This window comes from Bolinopsis microptera, chromosome 5, assembly GCF_026151205.1.
Source record: "Bolinopsis microptera isolate Bmic1 chromosome 5, MBARI_Bmic_1.0, whole genome shotgun sequence".
Taxonomy (NCBI): Eukaryota; Metazoa; Ctenophora; class Tentaculata; order Lobata; family Bolinopsidae; genus Bolinopsis; species Bolinopsis microptera.
In genome coordinates, this window is record NC_087076.1 from 18983921 (window position 1) to 19003642 (window position 19722).

General features: G+C 39.1%; 2 protein-coding genes across 2 annotated transcripts in view; both read left to right on the top strand.

Moving 5' to 3' along the window:
• Positions 1-2832, top strand: part of LOC134815920 (uncharacterized) — a 20982-nt gene extending 18150 nt beyond the window's left edge. The window contains exons 19-25 of the mRNA XM_063824528.1: positions 73-287; positions 529-640; positions 871-999; positions 1137-1269; positions 1779-1905; positions 2310-2462; positions 2689-2832. Coding sequence (XP_063680598.1) covers positions 73-287; positions 529-640; positions 871-999; positions 1137-1222 — 542 coding nt within the window. The 3' untranslated portion in view covers positions 1223-1269; positions 1779-1905; positions 2310-2462; positions 2689-2832. The remainder of the gene's footprint in view (positions 1-72; positions 288-528; positions 641-870; positions 1000-1136; positions 1270-1778; positions 1906-2309; positions 2463-2688) is intronic.
• LOC134815518 (titin-like) lies at positions 1530-18559 on the top strand. The gene is made up of 44 exons (XM_063824058.1): positions 1530-1541; positions 1779-1905; positions 2310-2462; positions 2689-2832; positions 3048-3163; positions 3320-3500; positions 4189-4280; positions 4447-4560; positions 4889-5077; positions 5267-5343; positions 5917-6214; positions 6485-6623; positions 6773-6942; positions 7181-7270; positions 7370-7536; positions 7844-8034; positions 8197-8815; positions 9045-9289; positions 9521-9601; positions 9784-9921; positions 10089-10216; positions 10424-10505; positions 10705-10810; positions 10930-11023; positions 11159-11264; positions 11404-11468; positions 11719-11823; positions 11957-12080; positions 12716-12864; positions 13091-13238; positions 13437-13574; positions 13874-14056; positions 14235-14579; positions 14809-15024; positions 15162-15281; positions 15453-15609; positions 15731-16032; positions 16243-16473; positions 16673-16830; positions 16985-17268; positions 17527-17717; positions 17872-18063; positions 18174-18261; positions 18427-18559. Exons 1-44 carry the CDS (start codon positions 1530-1532, stop codon positions 18557-18559), a joined length of 7188 nt encoding a protein of 2395 aa, XP_063680128.1.
• The last annotated feature ends 1163 nt before the right edge of the window (positions 18560-19722 follow it).

The window sequence follows — 19722 nt, forward strand, 5'->3', positions numbered from 1 at the left end:
CGGTAAGCCTCACAAAATTCCGTCCCCTTTCCCCAGTCCCAAAAATGTTTTACAATTTAATGAACTTTGCAGTGTCCTGCTCGAAAGGGTGGTACAGCAACGGGAAAACATGTGAGATCTGCCCAAAGAACGAGTTCCAAGACATAGCTGCACAAACGTTCTGTCAAAAGTGCCCTGATGGTACCCAAACTCTTGGTATAGGTTCCACTTCCAAGGAACAGTGTGTCAAGATATGTACTGTGCCACCCATCTACTTTGGTGTATCCTACCCTCCCTCCGGTTATGAGGTAGGATATCTTGTTCTAACATCAAAGAATTTAGGACACTTTAATGTTAATTAACATGAGCATCGGCCATCCAAATCTAGTTGCTGGTGATTTTGAACCACATTAGATTTTCTCCCGCAAGATCAAGCGTTCTTGATGTTATGGATTTCAGGATTTGTATCATCTACAATGTTTTATTTAACAGTTTAGCAATTTCATAACAGTAGATAAAAACAAAATGTCGACGATATATTTCCTACAGGTGGAAGAGGGAACACCGATATCTCTATCGTGTAACGAGTACTATTCCATCGATTATGCGAGACATGCGACAGTCGCTTGTGCCTCTTCGCTTCCCAAGCATCAGTGCTCATGTCAGTTGATGTGTTAATCTAGGCGTTAAACTTTAAATACATAAATCTGGGTCGTAAAAAATGTAATTTAAATTTTTCCAAATTTAATAACTGAATAATATTGTACTTGTTATAGCTGAAACTGCATTTCAAAAAACAATATCCATAGTTCAACCCTCACTTTTTCACTGCACTCTTTCCACATAATAAAATGTAATTTTCACGTGACTAAAAGTAGACTATCATCACAGACGTGACTGCGCAAGGCAAGGCATTGGTCTACGAGGGAGATAACGCAACGATATCTTGTAGGATGCAGAGAAAAACATTTCAGGCTCGCAGCCAGCGAGTACGTCCGGCCTTTTCTCTTACCGCAAACCGTACGTTAACTTACATTATTATACACAAATACAAAGCGAATTGATTTGTTACAAATCTCTCCAAATTACTATCTAATTAATATAACCCTACAAAAATCTCTTAAATACCAACATTTTCTAATTGGATATCATCTCAGTAATGCTTTTGGTAAAGATGATTGGCTTCACGCTCAAACTAGACCAAATGCCTCAAAGAACTACATTTTCGGTCCTGTCGTGGTAGACACGTACAACACCCAGTTGGACCTTCGTCAAACTCTTAAAGAAGAGGTGCGTATGTGATGTTGTTATACAGCTGATGTTGTTATACAGCTGTTATATATAACTGTTATATATACAAACTATATATAGTTTGCTGTGTGTGCCACCAAATAAACTAACATCGTGAGGTGTGTTATTATTAACATGTATCGGAGAATTGTGTGATAGAAGAATTCTGTGTAACCACATCAATATTGTACGTGGAAAACTAGCTTTTCCTAGGTGGCTAAGTGCTCAGTGAATTATAGACAGTGAATAAATAGACGAGTATGACTATAACTGTTAGTTAAGACTAGTTCTACGTTATATAAATCAAGTGTAGTAGTTACATGGTGCAACTGTTATAAATCTATAGCTGAAATGTTTATGACAACAAAATCCTTTCCCCGAACATTTTCACTCAGGCAGAGTAAAGGTATCTTGTAAAGGTGTATTGTAAAGGTGTATTGTAAAGGTATATTGTAAAGGTGCGGTAGATTGTAGGTAGCATTTTCCCAATCACACGAATGATTTTACAGGACCAATATGTAGTCTATAACGTGACACTAACGTTACTGAACCTGAACTCTGAGTACCACGATGGGCACTATTTCTGTGGTCTTGGTGACGAGTGGAGCAGTAACCATATCATGATCAGTGTTATAGGTATGTTATATATACTGCTATAGGTACGTTATATACTGCTATAGGTACGTTAAATACTGCTATAGGTATGTTATATATACTGCTATAGGTATGTTATATACTGCTATAGGTATGTTATATACTGCTATAGGTATGTTATATACTGCTATAGGTATGTTATATACTTATAATTATATTTGGTATAGGTATGTTATATACTTATAATTGTATTTGGTATAGGTATAAGTATGTCATAAATACTTATACTGACATCTCAGGGGTAAGTAACCAGGACCAACAAAAGTTTTAGCTCGTTTGGATTTCTTTAAATTAGAAGATTCTCTGTGACAGACCATCACAATTGTTCTCCATTTCACGCTAACTTCTCTCCGCTGAAGCCCCTGATTTGACTCACCCTATCTCAGGAGTAAACTTGAATCAGCCGGATCCAGTAATGGTGGGTAAACCAGTAACACTGCATTGTGTAGCAGATAGTCCTGACGCATTTACTGGTAACCCTGAGGTTAACTGGTTCTACGCACATAACGGCTCTAAGTTCACCAACGGCATCGAATCTGGTAAACCAGAGTTAACCCTTACTACTACTACTTATTAATAATTAACTTTATTTTATCGGTTTACTTAATTCTGAGTAGCTAGACTGTTCATGCAAAGGGTTTCTGTAAATGCATTCAAAGACACATGACATATTCAGACCACACAAAATCTATATAGCTTCACTCATGATAACATGACTGGGACGGAATTATTTTCAAAACCTTTTAATTTACTTTAAAATAACAGGTACTAGCGGTCAACCCCTGATAAGCAAATACAAGATAAAATCAGTCAGTGTAGATGACTGGGGACCGTATCAGTGTAAGGGAACGTACATTGGTAACCAGCCGGACACACACAAATCCAACATAGTCTACCTCTATGTCAGAGGTATGTGTCTTCAAACAGGGTCTATAATTCAAGTGACATCATAAAACTGAATTTTATTTAATTGGCGTTTTACTAGAACAGAACGTTTAAACTAAATTAAAGTTATAAGGAAAAGTGCTTGATGATTGTTGTGTAAAATATAACACGGTGTGGAGTGTGGGCTGTGGGCAGCATATGTTTCAAAGACTCACTTGTAATTTCGCGTTGTCTTTAAGGTTTCCTGGAGGATCCTGTGAGCACGTACGCTAAGATTGGAGCGACTGTGTCGATATCGTGCGTAGCAATCGGAGATCAGATGGCTACCATCACTTGGTTCGTCAACGGAACGAGAGTAAGTGATTTCTTTCAGGTAGCCTATCATTTCCATCTTATCCACTTGATGGATAACTGACTGTTTTATTGGTGACAGCTTGATGAGGACAATACTTTTTGCAACCATTCTGCAGTGTAACTTGTGAGACATCTTAACCTTCATTCTGTTCCACAGGCGAGCTCTGGTTTAGAGGCAATAACGTACGATGACACATGGAAGAAGACAACAAACACGCTACATTTCCCGTCCGCTTCAGATTTCAGCAGCGGGACCTACAAGTGCCAAGCTTACTGGGGAGTAAACAAAACGGGGGATAACGAGGTGTATTCCAACGATGCTGTGCTTCTCATCAGAGGTATGTGACATTTGTGCAGTCCTGTAGTTGGGCTTCTTCTCTCGTTTTTCGTTTGTAAGCAGTAAGGTAGCGTTTAAATGTGAAGGATTGAACGATGGTGGTTATTAAGCGATAGAAACCGAAAAGTTAGCATGACAAATGTAATGACAATAACTAAACAAGTATAAAGCTGAAAGATCCAGGGTTTATTGTAAGATGTTCACTTGAAGACTTTTCCAACTTCCTCATTTGGCTATACTATGGTATTTTGGCGAAATTGTAATTTCACCATATGCTGTAGACTAAATTATTGGTAGTAATTTATTGAAGTTTTTATTGTTTTTAACTTGTTGAACCATGGGTGTCATCACTCCCAAGGGGGTTTGTGCCACAGTGGTTGCTATGGGGTTCGTTTTTGTTGTGGCCGCAATTTTTCTGGGCCTTGACTTGAAACCGAATGAGCGAGGTAAATTACAACATATTTAGACTTTATAATCATCGAGTCACACTGATACTATGTATATATATGTATTGTATTGTTATAGTGTTTAGTATGCACTATAACAATAGTCAATACATAAGAAGGTTGACTGCACATTTATAAACTTGTAAACTGAACTGTTAGCTTATCAAGCGTGGGAAAACTTAAACAATGACCACTAAGCAGGTGACAACAGTACCGATCACTGACTCAATTTACCATGTTTAGATGTTGGAGTGGAGAAGAACCCAGAAAATCAGTACGTGACTCTGGGATCTAACGCCGTGTTCTCCTGCGTTGCTACTGCTCCTCAAGGCGAAGTACGTTCACCCACTCTTGAGTTAGATAATAACGATCATTGTGGGAGTAATGAGTATCCATATATTTTTAAAACTAATTTTACATCCCTATAATTATAGTGGTTAGTAATTAGTGAGTTATTAATAACCATTAACCAATCATTATCAACCTACTAACTGTTTCCAGGCAATTTCGTCAATCACATGGTTCAAGGAGGGGTCCTCCACCGTTATCACTACCGGAATTGCAGACGATAAGAAAACAAGTGGAAACAGGACGACTACAATGACCATTTCTAAAGTAAGAAAACGTTCCTCTGGGAGTGTCAGAGTTCGTTTGAGTGGTCTGAGAAGCCTCCCACTTCTCAGCTTAAGTTATTTTTACAATCTCAGTTAAGTTATCATTCTTATCACTATTCACTGCTAATACTAGGTCGGAACTAAGTCCGATCTACGCCAGATAACCCCCTCCATACATCCCTGTCCCGCGTAAGGGTTCGCAGTTTTCCGACTTCCTCATCTCTTACTTCTTAACTTCTTTGACAGCCTCTTATAACTGTCTGATCAAAATCATTGGTTATTCCACCAAGTGATTTAGAAAATAACCGTTAACAGCTCATTTAACTCAGGTGACATTTGGAGATGCTGGTGTTTATTTCTGCAAAGTTCGGTACACGCGCGTGAGTGTTGGGGTTATCCCCAGTCTTAGAGCGACCTTGTTCATACGGGGTATTAGTAAAGATCCTGTCAACTCTTACGGTGTTGTGGGCGAGAAGTCCACTATTTCTTGTACCATCGGGGGAGACAAACCTGAAAAGGTAGGGATTGTTACGGCTGTTTGGCTGAACATTGCACGATATGGTACTAGAAACCAACGAGAGTGGATGAAAAAAATAGCTCAGAACTTTGACGTTTGTGCAATAATTTCCAATAATTCAAACTCTTACTAATTTTTACACCGTGGTTCTTATAACGGGAGGTTAATAATACGAGCTACTTGTCTGCAGGTGGTATGGACGAAGGTGGCTGCCACAGGGAACACTCAACTCACAGATTCCTCAATAATCATCCAATCTGTCTCCGGGTATGTGTCCTTATATTATCAAACAATATTGATATGAATACTGCCCTAGTTATAAATTCTGCCCATTGTAAAACCTTCTATGAGGGAAATTATAAAGATATACACATCTTAAATTTCCAGGAATCAAATACCTTACATATTATTATATACCCTTATAAAAATTATTATAGACCCTTATATAATATGTATTATTATATATTATGCCAGACAATAACCATACATATTACGAGACAAGACAAACGCGCCATTTTAAAGCGCAAGAAGGATTAGAACGTACTACATTAAATAAACTCCTTCTGTAGCGTCTTCAATAAATGTAATAGATTTGTAGTGTTGTAATTAGCTGTTTAAAAGGCAGTTGAATAATCCAACCTGAGAGTAATTAAAGACTACAAATTGTTCAACTTAATTGCGGTGTTATTTTTCTCCGAATTTGCCGCACATAAAAAAGGTTTACTGTTAATGTATATTTTGCAGGTGCAGAATCGCTATTTGCAAAATATTACCGCACCTACATGTTACCTCTGGGCCTTTTAATTCTCGCAATAATAATGCAAATTCCTCAACCCCCAGATATGACGAAAGCAAACAAACAAGTTTTGGAGTGCTGGCTTACACAAACCCGACCATTGCAACTGACTCTGGTGAATACTATTGCACCGCATTCTGGACCACTTCAACCACAACTCAGATTAGCTCCAATAAAGCTTTCTGGTCGTTGTATGGTATAGAGTTGAAGCCTGCTATTGGAGTTCTAGACAGTACAGCCACTATGACCTGCAATGTTAATGCGATCAGTGACCCTGATGCTATTTCGTGGTACAGGCAGGGAAATTACCTACCAGACCAGCCTGAGAAACCTAAATACGAGGTTAGGAAAATGTGGTTTTTGTCTGATAGTCAACAGACTGCTTTTTTACGTGTTACTAATAAGACTTAGAGGAGGAGGAACATCAAAAACGATAGCTAGAAATTTTAAATGGGGAATTGTAAAATATGAAATATAGGGAAAAATACTACACAATACTACACAATACTATACAATTTTATTTGTTATTTGGATTTAATTATGACACAGCGATGTTCTATGCCACCGATATTAGCATAAACAATTTCATTTTATTTTAATCCCTCCTTGCAGACGTCAACCAAATCAGCAGTCAGCAAATACGTCATAAAAAAAGCTGATACATTCGACTTTTCCTTCTACTCTTGTCAAGCTGCCTGGGACGGCTTCACAGTCCAAGCTAACTCCAAAACTGTGGAACTTCAACAGATGAGTGAGTATTAATAACGTAGATATTGCTCCCGTATAAAGGATTGCTATATTAATTTTAAAAGCTCAACGTCAGTATCACTGAAGTTTGTGTTTTCTTTGATTTTCCATACTCTCCCTAAGTGTTGTGACCAACATGTTATTCCATTACAGGGATCCTAGCACCTGCAGACAGCATTACCCGAGTATTGGGTGGCACTGCTACCTTTGTCTTGTACGCCTCTCGAGCTCTCAATGTGGTTAACGGAGCGGAACCTACTACGGAGTGGTCTGTGGGTGGAATTAAGCGAACATGGGCGGACGATGCTCGGATCAAGGAGACGGTCAGTTTATAAGTTGAGGGTCGGGGGGGGGGGGCGTGATTTTTCAATAACTTGTATTAAGCCTTTATTGTGACATTTGAGCAAGCCTTTGGTGCCTAACCATATTTACACTTTTTGCCAAAGATTAAACATCCCATAGTAGGGTGTTTTAAGACGTAAGCGCTCATTTTATATAGCATTTCAGGGGTTTAAATTTGTAAATTAATTAATTAATTAATTAATTAATTCATAACTTCAGAGGGAGTCAGATGAATACCTAGGAATACCAGCGTGGAAATATACGTTAGTTATCAACAATCTCTCACTCTCAGATCATGGCACCTACGAGGTATTTTTTTAAAGTAATACTTTTCATAGGTTATGAAATTGGCTGCTTGATACAACGATATGGGTGTCGAAATGTCCAAAAACCAAAATTATTCATCAGGTTAAAGTGCAATATGGATCGGTTGGTTATGTTACCTCTTCGCCATCGAATCTTTTTGTTGAGGGCATCAAGAATTCTGCCATGACAAAGGATGCTTACGGAGTTAAGGGTACTACTGTCACACTTGTTTGTGTTATAGAAAAACAAAGCACCACAGCTGTTGATTGGTATGTATATTCAATATTTTTTAAGTTTTCATTTGTTTTTTCAATTCAATATTGATCCATTACGTTTTTGAGTATTTCATTCCACGAGTTTTCGCCAGTATCAAAAATTATGGCAATATAACAACCTTCTTACATATCTAAATTATACTCTGCTACATCCTGACATGCTCCAAAATCTACCGGGCAATCTCTTCGGCAGACATAGACAAAATGTACATTAAAAAGACAAAATGTACATAAAATATGGCTGAAAATATAAATTAAATCCCCTGGCTCAGTATCTTACTAACTTAATGGCCTAATTCAGGTACAAAAACGACACCAAACTCAGCTCCTCAAACAGCAAGACAACCACCTCATACGCCGATCAGTTGGTGACCAGTCAACTGGCCATCTCCAATCTCAACCCCAGCGACGTTGGGAAATACCAGTGCTCGTACTTCTCTGATCTTGACAAACAACGCAAGAAATCCCAAGAGATTACTCTTCATCTTTATGGTAGAGAAACTGAAATGTGAAATCTTCCCAATTTGATATGATCGATAATAATGATAATCGACTTCCAAAATCCAAGTTATTGAGGAATAAAAGATAGTTTCAAAACGTCATGAGAATGAAAAGCCGTGTCCACTTGACATTTCTATAACCATTCTCTTTCAGATTTCCACATTTCTCCCAAATCACAAAACTACATTCTGGGTTCAGTGATCACCTTAACCTGCTCAGCTCCACAGTACCAAACTGAAGTTATTCCCGAAGCTTCCTGGCTTCACAACGGGGAACAATTTTTGAACAAATACACAAGCAAAGGTGAAACAATAACAGAGGGTTCTGCACGGTACAGACAATTCACGATCACCTGGACAGCAGATAGCTTGGATTACACTGGCCAGTACCAGTGTAACATGACCTACAATCCCCATACTATTGGACAGTTCGCCTTTGCTGGAGGTACTCTTATTGGGGGTATCAAAAATATCATTATGGTTGGAGTAACCGAGGTGTCCGTGAAGACATACGCTAGGAAGCTCCAGGAGGCTAAGCTCACCTGCAGGATCAAAGGAGACGCTCAGGCCACCTGGATTAGGTGGTACAAAAAGACCGGTGAAACAGACACTACAGTAGATAGCAAGCTTTACTCGACCAAATACTCTTCCACCAAGCTTGAAACAACGAGTACAGTAACTTGGAGCAGTGCTACAGAGGACTTGAGCGGTAATTACTTCTGCAAGGGGCTCTACAGTGCCGGTTATGTCACTTCTAAAGACATTGTACTTGAGTGAGTTTATTTGTTCGTTCTGTTTCATTCAAAAGTTTTTGAGTCAATACTGAGTTCTGACTGTTAAAAACAGATGATAATTTAAAAAATCTACTCAAACTGCCTGCTGACCTGTGAATTTCAAGCTTTTAGTACATTATTATTCGATGTATTATTCGATTGGATTTTCAAGATTTTCATGACCATACACTGTATAGATCTGTTAAATATCTACTTCATCTCACCGCAGAGTGCTAGACGTTGGTGTCTTGTCAGCTCCAACTGATACTAATGTAAAGGCTGGTGCTGCGGCAACCTTCTCTTGTGATGTCACCAAAAACGCGGAGTTTGTTCCGACTGTGTCTTGGTTTAAGGATACCGACGTTGAGAATGTTTTGGTTGCGGAGGCCGAGAAAAGGACGATCACTGCTACTGAGAAAACTGATTCCACTCTCTCTGTGTTGGTTCTGTTGAAAGTTGAAGTCGCTGACAAAGGTGAAGGGTTGTTTTTTTTCGGATTTGGGATTTTTAAATGACACATACTATAAATACAGTATCTTTTGCAGTTAAAAAATAATAAGTAAAATTTAAATTTATCCGATAACATAATCTGAATTCATAATCAGATATAGGAATAGGTAGGAATAATATGTATATAATATTTCGACAAAATGTCGTCTAAAGTTAGTAAGTAAATCAATTGAATTTTACAGTATATTTTGACAGGACAGTACTATTGTGAAGCTCAGTACGCTGACGACGCTAAAACTAAAGTCACCAGCACAGAAGCTACACTTTTCGTCAGAAGTGAGAACTAAGATTGTTGTTTTGGGACCCTTCCTCTTTTTCTACCACTCAGATTTATTTCGAGGATACTAAAATGATACTAAAATGATACTTAAAGGGTTAAAATGGTTGATCTAAGAAATGTTAGATCTAAATGTTATGTTATAAATACATTATGTGCCCTGACAATTAACTTTGTTCAGCAATAACTGCGGGGCCAGTGGAGACCTGGGCTGGCTTTGGACAGTCAGTCACCTTCACATGCTCCACTGGTGGTGACAAACCCAACCAGATGAAGTGGTACAAGTTCGTTGATAACAAGGACGATGTCATCACTACAGGTACATTTTATGTATTTGATTTTGTCTAACCCTTGGAGAATTCTAATGAAAGTTTAAGGAAATCATATAATTTTTCTAAACACAACATTTTGGCATCTGCCATTTGATTAAGATTATTTGCCAACATTATGAAGAAAGATCGTTTTGAGCAACTCTTATGTTTCCAGGGGGGAAGTTCGTCATATCTGACGGACTATACGACGAGGACAAACAAACTTTCTCATCTTTCTTGACTGTGAATGGCTTGACAGCGGATGCCGAGGGTGATGCCACTAAAGCAGCCGACAAATTGGAGGTTGATTAATGAATATTGATCGAGTAGTATAGAATTATCAAATGAAAAATAAATTGGGTCACTTTATCGCCACTTGCTCTTGCCGTTTATTCGAGGATTTTGAGTTTTCGTTACAGGTGAAAATACTATTCAGTATTCGGTAGCTTAGAAATTTATGCGAAGAAAAAAGGTAATCAATAAATTTCACCAACTTCACTTCAAACACAGGTACCGTACAAATGCGGGGCACATTGGGAAACACCATTAATCGACATCATTGCTGACAAATCAGGATCACTCCACGTCACCCGTTAGTCCAATTTAACTTATTTTTATATTTATTAATTTGATATTTATTTAATGTTTACTTATATTTCAATACATATAAACCCTCGAAAAGATGGGGTGATCAGAAGATGTGATGGCCCCGTCAAGTCTTGATGAAACTCAACATAGGTCACATAGGTCAGGTCAAATTATTGACATTACAACATCTAACATTCGATCAGGTGCCCACTTTTTGGAAACGTACGGTATACAAGGAGCAAAAAGCATTCTGCGATGTGAAGTTGATGCTGGAAGTGTGTCGGGCAACGCGGTAGAAAAAGTTACATTGTGAGTTTCATAGAATGTGGTCTGTTTTATTTTACATAGTGGCTGATTTCTGATATCAGTGAATTTTTACAATATTTTTTTTTTTTTTCTATACATTTTTTTGATATTTATATTTTCAGCAAGGATTTGAACGATCCAAACGACGAGAAAATAGGTGTAATAGACGGTGAAACGGAAACTTCTGCTGGCTTCAGCGAAGTCCATAAATACGAGGTTTGGAGATATTGCATGATATTCTTACCTCTAACATCCCCTGAAAACTACTATTACTTTGTAATAGTGCTTTTGTGATTTGTATTAAATAAAACGTCCTTGATCTGTTTTTCAACAATAAATTATTTCACTCAGATTGCCTCCACTTCGAAAGATAACTTTGGACGGTACACATGTTCTGTAACGTTTCAGCAAGTGAAAACCTTGATCACCTCTGATGTCGGCCAATTTTCAGAAATTTGTAAGTTGATTATAGTTCTTTGAGTTTCTTCATACACGTACGCCTGTTGCAAATATACTTCCACAATTCGAACTTTTTCATTCACTTATTGCCAACCCATTATCCGTTAACTGATATGATAATCGAGTAAATGTCTCAGCGTACAAGGTTCAGCCATCTGGAGGCACCTATTCTATTGGGGATACTATAACACTAATGGCGGCAGTAAGTTCACAAAGGAGATTTCAGTTTCATCCTTCTTTTCTTACGAGATGCAACAACTCTAGTCATTATGAAAAGAATGCTGTGATTTGTAACCAGTAGATATTATCTGATTTTACACTGTATTTTACTGCCTACACGCTTAGGTCATTTTGTCAGGTGAGTATCTTCGCTTTTCAATAATTTCAGCATAGCAGTAATAGGTTAAAATTAAGCAATTTGAGCTCGACATAGCTAAGTCTATTTACTTCAGTTGACTAAAATTGGCTCTGTGAAAGATGACACGACTTGGATTACAGCTAAGGTGTCGGAGAAAGGAGGAGAGGAAATTGCAGCTAAAGTGACCACAACGCGCCAGGTACCATCACTGCCTCATCTTACTTTTTATCAAGTTTTCTGTGTCTATTTAGTCAAGTTATGTTCGATGTAGGGGTTATTTGATTCAATTTCTTATGAACGTATAAAGCAAATATATTACATGATTTTCTCAGTACGATATTGACGTTGAGTGGTCTATAACCGCGACCTATGCGGCTTCTGGCACCTACTCAATGGTGGTCACGTACGGCACATTCGGAGACATCGTATCTGAGAACATCACTATATCTGTTGTTGGTGAGTTTCAGGAGTGCATGCACAAGGCAGACACATGGTTATACGGTGTTCTATAATTGACGAAAATTCAACACGCCGCAGCACTGCCTAACTCCTCTGATATAAATTATAAGGGAAATTTTACTTCAAAACATTTTGAACTGGCTCTATGGATACATCTACATAACTGTGCACTACATAACTGTGCACTACATAACTGTGCACTACATAACTGTGCACTACATAACTGTGCACTACATAACTGTGCACTATATAACTGTGTACTATATAACTGTGCACTACATAACTGTGCACTACATAACTGTGCACTATATAACTGTGCACTACATAACTGTGCACTACATAACTGTGCACTACATAACTGTGCACTACATAACTGTGCACTACATAACTGTGCACTACATAACTGTGCACTACATAACTGTGCACTACATAACTGTGCACTATATAACTGTGCACTACATAACTGTGCACTACATAACTGTGCACTACATAACTGTGCACTACATAACTGTGCACTACATAACTGTGCACTACATAACTGTGCACTACATAAATGTGCACTACATAAATGTGCACTACATAACTGTGCACTACATAACTGTGCACTACATAACTGTGCACTACCATCTCAGGTTGGGTTGCGGATGGTCAGCCCAAAAATAGTATCTCCTTCATCAACTCAGGAGCAGCCTTCACCTGTAAATCACAGGGAGTAGGCTCTGCTAAATACGACTGGATAGCAAACGGGCAGGGAGTAGCAGATGATGACAACTACAAGATTGTGAGTTAGAAAAACATTTGTAGCACATAGTGCACATCAAGTTTTATACTTTATGGATTCCTCAAAAATGAACCTCGGGTTGTTTTTATTTCATCCAATCCTGCCTGTAGGTGTACATGCCAATATACAATAAAACCCCGAACGCGGCTAATTTTAATTCCCGCAAACTCTGCACCCTCTGCAGTAAAGCGGGGTTTAAGTGTATTTCTGAACGAAATGTTTTTAGGTGACTCAAGAGGCAGATAGTGATGGAGTGACAGTGTCGACACTTACTCTGAACAATATAAAGTCCACCATGGAGGGTTCCTACCAGTGTAAACCGCAATATGGTTCCTTTGAGTTGAGCGGTGTGCCCGGCAATCTAACTGTCCTCAGTAAGACACTTTTAATCGCTTTAAATATTTCAACACCAATCTGTCAGTCGTAAATGAGATTCTATTAAACTGCAAAAGTGACGGTCAAGTCGAAGTCTTGGTGATCTCGATATTTATTATTTAACATCATACAGCAAGTGGTTTAACAAAACGATTATAATAATTACACATGAGCTAACCGTGTTCCCCAATCCCCAGAGTTTGAAGATCAGCTCAAGTTCACTAAGATAGTATATGATACTAAGCTCGAGCTGATGTGTTCCATTCAAAAGAGGTTCAACCCGGCAGTAAAGTTAAAGTTCCTTTCAACGGACACAAAAGCGGTCACTTACCCAGGTAATACTGATCTCTGAAATACAAGTGAATATGGGGGTGTCTACTGTCAGTCCCTGGATTCTGGAAAGTGTTGTTATTAAAATTTCCGTTTTCATTTCAACCTAATACATATTCTGCTTCTCACTGAGCCGTCTCCAGAAAATAAACTCGTTAATCAGTAATCATCAGGATACGACTCCAGAATTATTCGTTGTTTAGAACAATATTAATTTTGCACTCTTTATGTTATCTTAACTGATTTTTTGATTTAATCTACCAAATTTGTTGTCTTGGAAACTCTCTGAGCAGAATCATTTCAGCTTTTACTGAAACAAAAGAAGGCAAGAAAGATGAACTGACAGTGACACAATATAATTATGTTGTCGAGAAAGCACAGCTGGGGAACGCCGGAAAGTATCAATGTATCGGAACCTACGAGGAAAAGGAAGGAGCGTTATCAGCCGGACAGACCGTGTCTCACGATGAGTCCGTTGTTATCCTTGGTGAGCCTTTCATATGAATATTTGATAACTGAAATCTTCATTATATCCTCCACTTTTATTCATTTCGTCGAGCATTTGTATGATCTCCGAAGTGCGACGACATGCCGATAAAGGAGCCACAACTACGAGCGCAGTTTGATAATTGTTGAATACTATTTCTCATGATGATTAAATTCAGGTCTGCTACAACAGCCTACATCACAACACGTTGGGGTAGGAGAAGATGTCACCATCACTGCGGTCTACAAGGGAGACGCCCCCGCCCAAATCGTCACCTGGCAGAGTCGTACTCCTAAAACCACCACCGTTGAAGCCTCCGACTGGAAGGATCTGGCTATAGATAATTTTAAGCTCACCACTAGCGCTATACAATACGACACAGACGAAAAGACCAGTGCTTCGACTCTAGTCGTGAATGATGTGAACAGTGACGATGAGAAGGACTATAGGGCTGTAGGGATTTATAGGACTGGTGATATTGCTTTCGAGGTTGAAACCAACCCTATCAACATCATTATCAAATGTAAGTATACCCTCTTATTGGGTGAATTAGTTTAACTTTTCTGTTTTTGAGCAACTCTAAAAACTGAGTACTGTCTGGAACTTGTAACAGGTGCTTTTAGGAAGGGTAATACAGAATAAATGAGAGAAAACTGACGTCTGAAATTCTCGAGATTTAACATAATCGTTGGGTATTTCATCATAATGTTTAAACTTTCACAAAAATGTTGAAAACATACCGTAATCTTCAGACGAAAGGTTAGCATCAGTATTTGGTCTGAAAGGACAAACCTCGTTACTAACCTGCTCCTACGATGGTGCTGAGACCCCCACAAAAATGGAGTTTTTCTCTGGGGACGCGTCCACGGAGGGTGACCCTTGGAGTAAGGTTTCAGGAGATCGGTTCACAGCCAGCGCCATTAAAAAGGAGGGCACTGGAAGCTCAAGATCCATTCTGAGCATTGCTGGTACAGCATAATTTTATAGCTTATTTTTAATATCATCTCAGTAGACTTGCTCTCTCACCGAAGGAAATTAAAAATGAACAACTGTCACATTTAAGAACTATAATCTTATTTTTTAAATAATCACATGATAACTACAGAGACGACAGTGTCTGATGAGAAGGACTATATTTGTCGTGTAACTTACACCAAAACGAACCCTACCACTGGCTCCAGCGAGACAGTGTTACAAACTGACGTTGCTACAGTTTACGTTATCCGTTAGTTATCCAGTTATTTTGACTTTTTTAATCGTTATTTTACACCCTTTTTGTGCTTTTTGAGCTGGAATTATGGTACAATGACTATTTTGAGGGATGTTCTACGGATCAAAACGTTTTTCTTTACTATCGAAAATCCAAACAATAAAAATATAAATCTTTGTTCTTCAGAGAGATTGGCAAGTCCGACGAGTAGTTTCTTCAAAGAGGAAAACGATGCCACAATATCCTGTAAATTCAAGGGAAACAACAAGGCAACCTTAGTTAACTGGTACAAGTCGGAGGACCAAGGGAAATCTTATAAACTGTTCAATGGAGAATCTGGCAGGTACGTGAGATCGGGAGATAAGTTCAACGTTAATTTCGTGGGATTCATTCTACCCTAATTCTACTTTTAATACTCCGATATTTATTACAAACTCCAATACCCCAAACTTTAATCTTCACAGGGTGTCTCTGAGCGATGTTAATTACGACCCTCCCGCGCTCACATCCCTCTCAACCGTTGAATTTTTAAGACTTATAGCGGACGACACAGGCTTTTACAAGTGCCAAGTCACGTACGTCTACCAGAACGGGACAGCAACCTACTCCACCAACTTTGACTCGGAGATCGGAGAACTGTACATTGTGAGCTTCCAGATGGATCTGTTGACTAGCTCTTACAATGGGGAGGGATCAGCAGTGACACTCAGTGTTATCACCAAGGGTCCTAATGAGCCAAAATCCGTCGCCTGGTCTTTTAGAAAGGGTATGAGCATGATACTTCTTAACATTTTATATCATTTGTTTCTTGACATTTTAGTCGAATGTCAACACTATTATTTACTAAATTTTGAAAATATAAGACTAGATATAGGCATTGAATATAATAAACATACATACATATACCAAATTGAACAAATAAACTTCCAATTGCAAATGAGTACATTTATCAAAAAATATCATTGTTAATTTCCAGACGAAGGAACGAAAGAAGAGGAAAAGAAAGACGGTGTTGCTATAACTGATGGGGTCGGTGGGATCACAATCAAGGACAGCTACAGTGAAGCGACGCTTGAAGCGTTCAGCACTGTAACCATAACTAACGCTGGCAAGGACAATAGAGGGGAGTATTATGTAGAGGTGGAGTATTCGCAGGGAGAGGAGAACAAGGAGCTCACTTCCAAGGAGACTTATGTCGATGTTATTGGTGAGAAATGTTTATTTCTGGCTACTTTCTGGTAACTTTGTACGAAAACATTTCTAAACAATTAGCTGTGTCAAAGTGGTTCTGCCTCTGAAAGAGGCACCTACAAGTCAGGTCAAATTAAAACTGACAAAACAATATTTCTGTAAACACAGCACCCTCCGTTATCAGCTGATCATATTTATTAACTCACCCTCCACAGGCACGTTCATGAACATATCCAACTCTGTTGTAATTGAAAACGCTGGTGCTTCGGAGACTATCACGTGTCAGTTTAAGAGTGGTAAAACTCCGGTCGTTTCACTGGAAAAGAGAACCTCCGATGGCACATGGGTTGACGTAGCTGGTGCTGGAATTGGGGTGAGATAATTAGTTACAAACAGGAAATTGTCGCACAACATTCTGGATATCCAGTAGCAATCCACTGCAAATATCCAGATATTCCTTTACGTTATGTAATTCAGCTGAGGGCATTGATATTATATAGCAATCTAATCTCCATTCATCTTTTCAGGAGTGTAAGGAGCCGACCCTGGGAGAAGGAGAAACCAAGGAGGCGTTAGTTCACACCTGTTTAAAGACCATAACACGTATCACAGCACACACTGGCGAGTACAGGTGCCTAGCTACCTACGAAACTCAATACAAGTTCAGATCAAAGGAGACAAAAAGTCTAGAAGTTGTGACCTTGACAACCTTGTCAGGAAATGCTTACTTCCTCGACGGGCAAGAGCGAACACTGACCGCCACCGTTGAAACACCTAGCTTCCCTAAAGAATCTTACTTCAATCTTATCACGTGGGTGTTTGTTTGGAATTTGTATCGTTATTACCTAAAAATAATCCAACAAACTTATACTTTTCTGCTACTCGGTTCCTTTATTCGGTCAATCATAAATCAAGGCCGTAGCAAAGGCCTACACAGTTCAATCAATATTTTGATTTTAGCCTGCCAGGTATAGCAATTGGCAAAAGTGAGTGATAGGGATGATCATCCATCATTTATGGCTTTCCGATTATAACAATACACGTCATGTAATAAACCAAACCAAACCAGGCCGAAATCGGGAGAAGCTGAGGCAATTGTGGAGAAGCTGGCAGTGGTGGCTGTATTTGGATCAAATAACGTAAAGTTGACGTTGAAGAAGCAGTTTGTGGCCGCTGACAACACCAAAACGGGTCATTTTGTTGTGGATCTGGACACAGTAAAGTTACAATCAGTTGCAATACAGTTCGTCGAATTGAAAGGTCTGATATATGTTGTGAAATGTTAAGATTCCTAAACCTTAGCTTTTACACACTCGGTCGTTTCAGCCACACCGTTACGTAAACTCTTCTCCAATTCTTAAAACTTCAGAATACGTATCATTCTTATTGAAGTATTAACTCTGCATCTTCCCAGACGCAATAACAGCAATAATAACGGACCCAACCGACACGTCGGGACTTGGCAGGGGTGCAAAGCTGACGATGACTTGTGAGACCAAGTCAAGTGACGACATGGATGTTACCGAGCGACCTACGATCGCTTGGTCCCTGGATGGAGCCGGGTTGTTACCCGCCACCACCGTTACCAGCACAAGAGCTGACGGCAGTGAGTTTACATTATTGCTTCACAATATTTAAGAATTAAGCTGTAACAGTGGAAATAATTGTTGGTCCTGCGTTTTAAATGTGCACCAGTTCACTCCGAAATTTTTCCAGAGCAGAAGTCCGTAGTGACTATGGCGGAAATGAGCCCTGCTGAGAGTGGGTCCTACGTTTGCACTGCTGTGTATCCCAATGTTGGCAGGTCTGTGCTTTGTTCGAGTACGCATATCTTGACGTATTACTGTCACTGTGATATTATGTGTTTATTAATGTTTCCCTTTTTGTTCGGTTTCCTTCTATATTTATGATTCCTTTTCTGTGGATATTTTTCAGCACTCACATATCTTCACCCTGCCCTCCCTTTCAGTGTGACAACAGCAGCAACACTCAATCTAGCGGGCATTGTCTCCGCTCCACCAACTGTATGGGTCACAATAGGTAACAAGGCGGAAGTAAAGTTCAGTGTGTTGGAAGCGTCAACACGGCCCACGATCAGGTGACCTTCTTGGAAGGAGGCTGGACAGGCAAGCTCAATGATTACAAGAACAGCGATAAGATAACACTAGTCACGGACCCTGAGACTGCAGAAGATCAGAAGAAGTTACCGGCACTGCATACTGTCACGGTGACTCTGTCTGGGGTGGATGCTGCAATTGATGGCTTGTCTGTAACATGTTATGTTCAGAATAAAGAGACCAGTTTGAAACTGGATTGGATTACAACCACGTTCAAAACGATATGTATGTTAATGACGTTATCTCGTTTTATTGTCAGTTCTCCTGTCAGCTCTTAGATAATATAGAAGTTTCATTTACAAATAGTTAGTGTTAGAAATGACCAAAATAGAACAGATTATACATAAACAATATCATTAGATTGATTACAACTACAGGGTCGGCCGCCGGACGTTCAATCATTAATGACGTTATCTTTCAGCAATGAACGCGATGAACCCTAAAGGTTCGATAACGACCTACGCGGGAGATTCACAGACCTTTTCTTGCTCCGTCAATGGACCACCCCCTACAACCTTTGAATGGTAATTTCTCTTATAATTCTCTTATAACTATTATAATATAATATTTTTCTTTCTTTGTGATCGTGCAACCAATATTTATTACATAATATCATCGTGTAACACTTGTTTTATTTCACAGGGAGTACACAGTCGGGGACGTGAAAACGAAGCTCACGAACTCCACAACTGTTGGAACTGATTCAACAGTCATGTTATCCAGTATCACAGAGACCACTAAAGTAAACTGCTACGCGTCGTACAGCTACAGTCCTACAGCTTCAGCTCTGAGTGTCACCTATCAAGGGGACCTCCATTATATCCTCCGACACTGATAAGGCGACCATGCAAGTTAAGAAAGGTTTGTGATCAACATTGTTGATGGTTTCTCGAAACATTTAACTTGTGTAATATAAAAATATCCTCCTTTTATTGTCAGGAACACCAAACTCCGCGACAAAAATCATTAAATGAGTAAATTAAGAGTAAATAATCAGGTTTACCCGAGATGTATGTCAACCCGCCTCAAACTGTGTTCTGGGACGGTCAGACCGGTGTCACGATAAAGTGTAACACTTCCGAGGAAACGCTAACATCTCTGAGCTTACAGAAGAAGACGGAGATACCTAACACAGTACAAACCGGTAC

Coding starts and splice junctions, on each gene's coding strand:
- LOC134815518 (XM_063824058.1), top strand. Junction 11,024..11,158: donor GCGAAGTCCATAAATACGAG/GTTTGGAGATAT, acceptor TATTTCACTCAG/ATTGCCTCCACTTCGAAAGA. Junction 15,282..15,452: donor TGCTACAGTTTACGTTATCC/GTTAGTTATCCA, acceptor TTTGTTCTTCAG/AGAGATTGGCAAGTCCGACG.